The sequence below is a fragment of the Juglans regia genome, chromosome 16 (genome assembly GCF_001411555.2).
Source record: "Juglans regia cultivar Chandler chromosome 16, Walnut 2.0, whole genome shotgun sequence".
Lineage (NCBI taxonomy): Eukaryota > Viridiplantae > Streptophyta > Magnoliopsida > Fagales > Juglandaceae > Juglans > Juglans regia.
This window is the reverse complement of record NC_049916.1, coordinates 21,986,665-21,997,589: the sequence shown is the minus strand read 5'-3', so window position 1 is coordinate 21,997,589 and position 10,925 is coordinate 21,986,665. Positions and strand designations below refer to the sequence as shown.

Below are 10,925 nucleotides of genomic sequence, written 5' to 3'. Positions count from 1 at the left end.
TTTTAGAATTTTAAAAAGTTAAATTATTTATTATATTTTATGTTAAAATTTAAAAAAATTGTAATGATGAGTTGATATGAATTAAGGTAGGTTTGGGATCCAAACGTACCCTTAATATATTTAGCACAATTTTATGAATCCAAACGGACCTTAATGTATTTTCATTTTTCTCTCTTATATATTTCTCCATATTTTATTTCCACCTTTAGATTAAAGTGAGAACCACATGTAAGGTTAGGATCAGTTGCCCAAACCATAATTTTCCTTTTCCTTTTTTTATTTTTCGGATTGGTCACAAGGATTGAGTATTGACAAATCGGATTAGAGTCGGAGTCAAAATTAGAGTCGAACATTTTATGTGCCCTAGGAAAAACTTTCCCATCCATGCAAAGCCTATGTGGTTGCTATTGCCTATCATCTCTACAGAAAGCAAGAAGGAACGGTTCTTTACGGAGAAAGGAAAGTGATTTCTGTACGGAGATAAGATATTGAAACCGAACTTTTGTTTTTAATAAAATACTGTACATAAAACGGCTATTCCAGTGTGATGAGCAAGATCCACGTTTCAAAGGCAAATCGCATGTGTTCTTTTTTCAGTACGGCTACGGATCAAGGGAGGATCACGATTCTTAGAGGTACAAGACACATCTCACGATACATAGTTGCAAAATAAAAGCATTTTTATAAAATGATTTTTTTTATAAAATATTTAATGAAAAAAATTATTATTTTAAAATATTATAAAAAGTCATTTGTTTATCATTTTTCAATTATAAATAAGAAAGTAAAACAGAGAATATTAACTAAAGATCTGTAGTCTGATAGGCATAATTCCCGACCTCTAAAAAAAGTAGGTAAAAGAAAAACTGAACCTCTTTGCAGATTCATACGTTTGACTTTGAGTTTGACCTTCAAACGGAATGGTCGTCGCAGGGTGCCCAGAATTCGCTACCCGAGTTTGTTAGGAATCAGGATGCCTTCCACGGAAACGTGGTTGGGGGTTGGCGAATACAGGAAATAAATGCAGTTGATTGTTTAACCGCCAACAAAATAAGTTTTGTAATATTTATAATTTTCGTTATCAGTATAGATTTTTTTAAAAATAGAAACAAAATATATTTTTTTATTTTTTTTAGGCCCCGAAATTAGAAAAAACGAATAAATTTTTTTTACCAAACCGCAGGTATGTATATTTAGAGAGAGCGACGACTGCCACCTGTATCCAACGAAACAGGTAAATAAATAAATTCAAGAGTTAAGGCTTTTTGGCTCTGTTTCCTCTAACTATCGGCGACCATTTTATTTCATACCATTGGCAATGATTTCATTAAAAATCTAATTAAATATAAAATATAATAAATTTTATCAAAATAAAATTACATTAAATTAGTCAAAAAATAAATGTGAAATTTTAAATTACAATAAATAAATAAGATTTTTTAAATTTAAAATATTACTATTTACTTATCAAATTTATTTTTTATTTATTTTTAATAACGTTTAATTTTTAACCGTCTTATAATAATAATATAATAATTAAATTAAATTATTAATTAATATATAATTAGTATAATTATAAAATATGAAAAAAATAAAAAATAAAATTATATTATTATTTTAATAAATTTAATAATTAATTTTAATGTAAAATTATGGTCAAAGGGATTTTAAATTTATAAAAATTATATATTTTTTATCAAATTTTTAAAATAATTTTGACGAAGTCAATACTCTCAGTTGGAGAGAGACGGTACAAGATTTTCAATTTCGCAGCTCAGAGAGAGAGAGAGAGAGAGCAAAAAGAAAACCGACGTCGAACAGATGGATCTTGGTCAACGACGTCTGACCGCAATAACGACAACTTAAGGGGTAGAACTGGAAAAATACCCTCCAGCGTCTAGACCCTAGTTCTCTCTCTCTCTCTCTCCTCTGTTGGGGAGGTTGTTCGTTCATTTATTAATTGATTTCTTTATAAGCATTCGGCTCTGTCGCTGTTCCGGTCTCCTTGAACCCTTCCTCAGGCTTTTTTCTTTTCTTTTTATTTTTTAATCTTTTCCCAGTTCCGTATCTCCTATATAAAGGTCTATCTGGCCTTTTTCTCTCCTTATCTGTCAAGACAAGAGATAAGGGAGACACAAACTGAGAAAGGGAACGATTGAATTCAGATAGGCTTAGCCATGAGAACGAGGAGAGGGGGTTGTTACCCTCGAGTTGGAGACGTCTTTCTGCCCTCCGAAAAGAGAGTAGTGGCAAAGAGGAAAGATTTCGACGGAGAACACATGGCTTGCCGGAAAAGGAAGCGGATTTCGCCTGATGTTCCCGGAGAGTCTGACTTATTCGATGCCTTCCCTGACGATCTTGTCATTTATATTCTCTGTAAACTCAGCTCCACCGCTACATGCCCCTCCGACCTCATCAATGTTCTGATAACGTACGCGGTTCTCTTTCTCCCTCCCTCTTACCTCGTTTCCGTTTTCCATTTCCGGGATCCCGACTCTTCCACCGGAATTTTGATTGGAATCGCGGTCATTGGTTTTCTTGCCATTTGCCAAAGTGTCATCTTTTGGATGAATGCTTTTCGTTTTAAGTTGCAAATTATGAATTTAACGCTGTCGTTTTCTTGTTTTTGGGACTGAATCTGACGTAACTGATTGCTTTTGAAACAGGTGCAAGAGGTTAAACGGCTTAGGTCTCCATTCCTTAGTCTTATCTAAAGCTTCCCAGAAAGCGTTTGCCATTAGAGCGAAGAACTGGTCGGAGTCCGCTCAGCGCTTCCTGAAACAGTGTGCCGATTCTGGAAACACCGAGGCCTGCTACACTCTCGGCATGGTTAGTCTCACAGTATATTAATTCATACATACATATATATAATATACTATCCAAAACAACGCATACGTATTGATTATTCATAAAAATAAAAACTGAATATAGATTGCTGAAAATTCTTCTCTCATATCACAAGCTTTCAACATTCCGCAAACAATTGCAAACAAACTGATTCGAATTAAATATTGTCTGTTACAGATTCGATTCTACTGTTTGCATAACCGGGGAAGTGGAGCATCGATGATGGCCAAGGCAGCGATTAGCTCTAACGCGCAGGCCCTGTACTCCCTGGCCGTGATACAGTTCAACGGCAGCGGGGGATCCAAGAATGATAAGGATCTCCGAGCCGGCGTAGCTCTCTGCGCACGGGCTGCCTTCCTTGGTCACATCGATGCACTCCGCGAGCTCGGTCACTGCCTACAGGACGGATACGGTGTGCGTCAGAACATCACCGAAGGGCGCCGGTTTCTTGTCCAAGCTAACGCCCGCGAGCTCGCTACCGTAATCTCCTCCTCTGCTGCTTCAGGTGTTCCCACGCGCTCTTGCTTCACTTGGAACCCACATCCACATCCACCTCCCCGGAACATGAGCTGCGGTAGCTGTCCGTTGCTGAGCGACTTCGGGTGCAACGTCCCGGCTGCGGAAGCCCATGCGGCGAACCGTTTCATGACAGAGTGGTTCGCCGTTCGGGGAGGGTCTCCGGGTCCTGGTCTAAGGCTCTGCTCGCACGTAGGTTGTGGGCGACCAGAGACTAGGAGGCACGAGTTCCGTCGATGTTCAGTGTGTGGGACCGTCAACTACTGCTCACGCGCGTGTCAGGCCCTCGATTGGAAGATGCGCCACAAGGCTGACTGCACGCCTACTGAGCGGTGGGTGGATGATGACGGAGAGGTTGAAGGTAATGGTAATGGCGACGCTGAAGAGGGCGACGGCGGAGTGAATGGGAACGACGACAACGTCATTGGTGAGAGTTAACTGTAACGTTTACGAGGAAGGAACGGTTAGGGCAGATCGGATCATGTGGTGCGAAACCTCAATGAAAAAGTCAGAGAACGAGGAAAAAGAAGAAATGAAATGAGGCCAATTTTGGTAAAGTATTTTTTTTTTTTTTTTTTTTGGTGGTTGGGTAGCACGAAGTTCGATCTGCTCCCCAGTCGTTTTTATTTTTTATTTTTCTTTTTTTATATAGAGAGAGAAGGGGGGTGGTTTCGGCCCAAATTGTGGGTGGTGGTCTTCTTCTTCTTCTTCCTGTTGCTTCTTGTTCCTTTGTACCTTTTGTACTGTAGAGAACTCGTCAGCCATGACTTTCCTCCACCAAAAAAAAAAGAAAATGAAAAAGAAAGGAGTCAGCTTTAAAAAAAGTTGCTCAATTTTCAGAAACTGTTGTCATTTATATTAATTTCCCTCCAATGCATTGTTGATGTTGTTATATCATATGTATGTAAAAATTAGTGGACAGGACATGGTTTTACTTGGAATTTTCAGAAAGTGAAAATCATCTTGGTACGATGTTTTTATCGTTTCTCTTTAGATGTGAAAGAAAGAAAGTAAAGTTGGAGTTCAACATTCAGAAATAACACCTACTGGTGGATGCTTGGTTTTTGGTTGTGTAAAAGAGTGGCAAGTGAGGGACAGGACAGGACAGGTAATATTACCGATTTATTTTGTTTGTGGTTCTACTAGTGTTGGGCCTTTTCTTTTGGGTCAAAAAGAAAACAAAGAAAATAAGATAATGTAATGGAATTGTGGGGAAAGGCAGCCAGTCATCAGGCATGCAATCCGCAAGTCGAGGTTGTAGTAGTTGGCTTATAAAGAGCTTTATGCCTGCCTGGTCAGGATCCTGAGAAACAGATGGTAACAAAAGGAAACAAATTCAAATAGTTTTGTTTCTGTGGGAAAACTCGCGGTGGAATCGTCTTTGGCTCAGTGTGGGTCTGAGGAGGGAAGCTTCAAGGGGAGGGACATGCGGTTGAGGGAAGGGAGGGGGAGGGACGGAGGAACAAACGGTGTGCTTCGGTTTGTAGAAGGTTCGAGAGAAGAAATGCTGAGAGGGAAATTGAGGAGGGAGATGTCTCAAACGATGCAGTTTTGGTTAAAACAAACGGTGTATTTTCAATTTTTCACATCAACACCGTTTACACACTGACTATATGGGTCGACTGTATCCAAAATTTTTGTTTATAAATATAAACAACAAAGCTCATCTCAATTGTGGGTGGGAAATGGGATTGGCTCCGTTTAAAAAAAAAAACAGAAACTTTTGAATCTCCATGGCATTGTTATGAAGACAAGTAGAGATCATTCCGATAATGTGTTAGGTTGGTTTGGATTTAGAGGTGAGATGAGATGAAAGTTGAAAAAAATATTGTTAGAATATTATTTTTTTAAGATTTGAAAAAGTTGAGTTATTTATTATATTTTGTGTGAAAATTTAAAAAAAATTGTAATAATAAGATAAGATGAAACATTTTCCGAATCCAAACGCGATTATAATAAAAAATGGCCATTGCTTTATGGTCAGGCTTTTGAACCGTAGTAGTTTAAATGGGCCCGACTACTGAAGCCCAATTACGTGAGTTCTTGGAAGTATTGGGCCTCGGCCTTTTACATTTCCGAACTTTTACTTATGGGTCTCGAGTCTCGACCTTCCGAAAGAATTCACTTTCCAATGTTCTGCTTCGTAAGTTCCAAATCTTTATCTTCCACAAGGTAATATAAGTATTACTGCTCCTTCGATAATTCTCCGTAAAAGATATTGTTTTCATACGCATAATTAGTGTTGCAGGGTTCCGTTTTTGGCGTTCTTTTCTTCTTTTTAGATCTTATTACATTATGCAAGGGGTTTTTTCCATTTCGTAGCCACCTGATATGTTTGGTACCTGAGAAAATGCTGGATAGGAGAGAAATTTTTCGAGTTTATGAAATATTATATTACATATATAGATAAATAGTTTGTAAAACCCAATTATCATCGGGTTGGTTTTGATTAGTCTAATAGTTTGTAAAAATATTAGACTAGCAAAGAAAACATGAAGGACTCCTGTTGAACTGTTGGACACGAAAATGAACAAAGACCAAATGGAATGAGAAACGTTTCTCTTTATCTAATGGCATATAATTTATTGAGCTTGAAAAAAAAAACTATAGTAGTTTTGGGATGATGCAGTCGTTCAAAGTTGAAACACTCGGTTGAATTTTGGTGGTGCACATACTGTAGAAGGCTGTGTATTGAAATTTGCTAATGACTATCTGATGCATACTAAACATAATACTGTTACAGTTTATTGAAGGGATATCTCTGTGACGACGTGATTTTGAAATTTTTTCATGATTTTGTGATCCTTAACAAAGATGGTGCATGCGACTGTGCTGCTTTCAATAATTTTACTTACAATGCCTGAATTATTTCCAAACGCAACTTTATTGGCAGAAAATCCTTTCACTCACTGTGTTTTTGCTCAATATGACTCCTGGGATGCTAATCATTTCAATCCGTCACTAAGCATCTCCAGCGGGCTCTTAGTCCCACTGGAAAGACAACGCAGACATCGTGTGTAAAATGAACAGAAAGTTGAACTTATTTCGTATAAACTGTAGCATTGGTTATTCATTACTTTTGTTTTACTGATACAGAAATCTCACGAGCCATTTGCAAGAGTGAACAAGCTTTTCAGGAGGAAAATGTGGAGAAATTTTAGATTGTTATTCTGTGAAATTTTCTTGCAACAATTGTGCAGGAATAACAGTTGGTTTGTGTAATACCCCGCTCATTCTTCTTACGTACGCTTCTCATTTCTGACGTATGTTTCGTCTTTATGACGTAAGTAAATCCCGAAGGCAGAGATTATGTGATCATCTGCCCTTCTCATTAGCGACTGCGGGTCACGTTATGCGTGTCGAATCATGATGGCATGTCTCAGAGATATCGTGTGACTTTTAGGACACGCCCAATGTTTTAAATATGCTGGAAATATTTATAAGGAGTATTTCTAGTATTGTTGAATTAAGATTTTATCTTAAATACGACAATCATAATATTATTGAAGAGCTCCAAAAATATTATAATTGCTGGAAATCATTTTAATATTATTATTAAAATGATTTCAATTATTTAAGATATTATGAGATTTAAATTATGTTGAAAGTTTTTATTAATTAAATGGTTTAATCATTTTTAAATATGTTAAGTGAGACTTCATCATTTTATTAATGATGAAGAATATTATTTTATAAACTAAAGTTAGTTTAAAATAATATTTACCTTAATTCCTCTAAGTGTTTTTAATTAAGTTAACGTTTACGCATTTTCAAATCAGTGTTTTAATCCCTTGTCGTTAGATCGCTGTGTAGATCTCAAGACGAAGGGATTTGGTTAAATATCCAGACCCCCTCTCTTTTCCCCTCATTTCCCCCGTAGCTCTCTCTCTCTCTCCTCCCTTTCTCATTCGGCGTACGTAGTACGCAGCCCCTACGCCGAACGGCTTAAGGCCTCAACCCGGCGCAGTCGTGCGCCACCAGCTCTCACCGCCGGCACCATTGGCCCCCTCTCCCTCCGGCGAGCTCAACCATACCAGCCTTTCTCTCCCACGTTCCCTCTCTCTCTCCGCTGGCCATGTACAGCCCGTATGGGCTTAGTGCACGTAGCGCCGCCACCACTCCCTCGGCAGCTTCCTCTACCACCGGCCACCACTCACCAGCGAGCTTGGCCTCTCCCATGCAGCCACCTTCCCTCCGTCACACACACGCACGCACAAGGAGACCCACGCACTGCTTCACCGTGCGCGGCCTCTAGCGCCGCCATGCGCAGCACCCACAGCCACTTAGCGACACCATGGCTCCTCCCCGAGCTCCTCCACGTGACCCATGGCCAGAAGCCCCCTCCTCCACCTCACAGCTTCTTCCTCATGCACGCACGGGTTGCACGCCGTGCACCATCGAGCACCGCCACCCACGGCTGGTAACCACCACCATCAGCCTCCTCAGGCTGCCACCAAGCCAACCCAACCTTCCATGGCCCCGATCTGCCACCCACGAGAGCACACTCTCTCTCACTCTCCCACGGCTTCTCCTCCATGGTATGGCCAGATCCGCCACCGTGAGCCATCGTGGCGCCATCTCGACGCCACCACGAGATCCACCGCACCTCCCTTAGCCGAGTCCTAGGTCCAAACCATCACTTTATGTGGTGGGTAACCACTGCATGTGATGGACAGTCACTGCGTGTGATTGACCGCCACTGCACACGGCTAGATCTGCCGTGTTATGCTCCTTGCCATAATCACAAGGCCATCACGAGCCCTTCCAAGACCACACTTAGCTATCTAAAGGCCTAAACAGTCACCGTATGTGAGTTAGCCGCCACATATGACTCTTCCGACATCATCGGCTGTGACGATCAATGAGCAACGCACGGGTTATCCCGTCGATAGTATAACACTCTATCTCTCATTAATTATGTTGGATATTGATTAGTTGACTAGGTTGTGGACTGTGCTGTTAGTATTAATGGAGTTGTGATATTGTGATGTGGTGTTGTGTAACGAAGTGTTGGGCATTCGGTGTAGTGAAGTATTGGGCTTATCTGTGTTGTATGGAGGTGCATTGTGCCGTGTAGTGTATTGTGTTGGGTGTAGATGGGAAGTGTTGTGGACTGTGTCATATCGTGTGATTGGGGAACATGTGCTGTAATGGTGGCGTGGTGTATGTGGAATGGAAACAATACACACTGAACTCTGTGTGTATGTGGCGTAGTGGATGTGTATGAATGGAGTACATGTGGAATGTACTCCGTATGGTAGAGTAATGCACCATATGGCGGATATATCATAATGGTGATGTGGCATGTGGAACGGGAATAGTACACGCTGTGTGTACTTTGTGTGTGGCGTAATGTGAGACAATGAGAGTATATGTAAAATATGCCCTCCTAGGGTAGTGTGGAACGGGATAAGTACAAGTGGAGTGTACTTTATGGCGTAGTGCGTGTGAATGGAGTACATGTGGAGTGTACTCCATGTGGTGGAATGATACACCATATGGCAGAATGATGCACCATATGGCGGGTACGCCATAATGGTAATGTGGTGTGTTGTATATGTGGGGATTACAAGTGGAATGTACTCCATGTGATGGTGAAATGCACCATATGGCGTGTATGCCATAATGGTGATGTGGCGTGTTGTACTCTCATGAGATGGTGACGCATCATATTCCATGCAGACTGTATTCCATGTAGTGGAATGACGCATCATATGGCGGATATGCCATAGTCGTGATGTGGCGTAACGTGCATTGAGTATATGCAGAGTGTATTCCATGTAGTGGAGTGACGCATCATATGGTGGATATGCCATAGTGGTGATGTGGCGTAACGTGCATGGAGTATATGCAGAGTGTATTCCATGTAATGGAGTGACGCATCATTTGGCGAATATGCCATAATGGTGATGTGGCGTAATACATGTGGATGGAGTACATAAGGAGTGTACTCCATGTGATATAGTGATGCACCATATGGTGAGAAGGCCATAGTGGTGATATGGCATACGTGAAGGGAGTATACGTGGAATGTACTTCACGTGGCAGCGACACTCCGTGTGACGTGTCGTAGAGATAAGGATGGTTATGTGTTTGATGGGCGTGGAACGTGATGGATAGTGTCGGGAACTGTGGAACAGTGTCCCGAAGTAGTTATGGCGTAGTCTATAGTCTGAGGTGATAAGTGTCACTGTGATAGACTTATGGCCAGGAGTATGTGCAAAGTAGTGGAACAAATATAAGAGTGTGCAGCGGAAGCATGACTGAGGAATGTTACGAAGTGACATGACTACTAACAGTCGTGCTTGTGATGGGCGAAGTAGTGGAGCAAGTGTAAGAGTACGCAGCGGAAGCATGACTGGGCAACGCCACGAAATGACGTGGTTGTTGGAAGTCATGCTTATGATGGGTGAAGTATTAAAGTGTAGGAATGGCGTAAAGGGAACGTGATGAGATGTCACGATGTGACAGGAGTACGTGAGGAACTGTACCCGTGATGAGTCAGGAGTTGACGTAGCAGAATGTTGGGTAACGTGACAAGGTCACAGTATAGCTCTGGAGCAATCTCGGGCTATGTGACGTGACATAAGGCATAGTTATGAATGAAGTCTTGTCGTGTTAAGTATTGGGATGAACTGTCAAAAAGGATGAATAGCGTGAAAAGTCATGCTAACCGGGTTAAGAGAAGATTGGTATCGGAGTATGGCTCTTGTCCCTACGAACAGGTGATCAACGTGTTATATATGTTGATCTTAGGTGATAAAGGGGTAAGACACATGTGTAACATGATGAGACATGTGTCGGATGGATTCACTATATGTAATGGGTAATCTGTCATAAGTATAGTCGCACGGTGCTTAAGCCTCAGAGTTGGCTTAGAGTCGTGTGTCTTGTATAGATGGAAATGAGGATTTAGTATGGGCTAAGATGCATGAAGGCAATGATGGGTGCATCGTTAGGATTGGGATGCATGATTCCATCGGTCAGAATCATACGTCGGAATGTGGTTGTAAGAAGAGTAAGATGAATGTCTTAGTATCTTAATCCTAAGGTGAATAATGGGTTCACCTTAGTGGATGAGCACTCGAGGCAAGACCTTGAGTTGGAAGATATGGTGATCGCAAGTGGTCCCCGAAGGGTTTAACATAGTAAATGGCACGTAAGTGCACGGGATAGAAGGAGAGTGTTTTAAGTGATATGTAGTTCTATTTCTAGTTTAAGTTGCTTATGCATTAGATAGAGAATGATGCTAAGGTTATGTGTATGCATATAGGTTGCCATTTGACAAGCACATGAATGGACTGAATGACATGCAAGTAGCGTGGAGTCCAGGTAAGTATTACGTTCATACTCTTCTAAAGTCTTTATAAGATAAAAGAAAATGAAAACGAAAGTTTTTCCTTTATGACGCTTTAAGAAAAGACTAAAGACGTTTTACGAAAGAAAATGTTAAGTGTTCAAAGGTATAAGTATGTACAGCCCCTACTTGACAGCCCCTTTTTATGCAACCAAAGTATTAATTGTACGTATGTGAATGGATGAATATACGCTGAATCTATTGT

At 40.7% G+C, this 10,925-nt stretch overlaps 1 protein-coding gene across 1 annotated transcript; it reads left to right on the top strand.

Moving 5' to 3' along the window:
- Window positions 1-2,014: 2,014 nt before the first annotated feature.
- Window positions 2,015-4,343, top strand: LOC108980375 (F-box protein At1g67340-like). The gene is made up of 3 exons (XM_018951277.2): window positions 2,015-2,431; window positions 2,667-2,829; window positions 3,025-4,343. The coding sequence occupies exons 1-3, from the start codon at window positions 2,178-2,180 to the stop codon at window positions 3,799-3,801; spliced, it is 1,194 nt and encodes a 397-aa protein (XP_018806822.1). The 5' UTR covers window positions 2,015-2,177; the 3' UTR covers window positions 3,802-4,343.
- The last annotated feature ends 6,582 nt before the right edge of the window (window positions 4,344-10,925 follow it).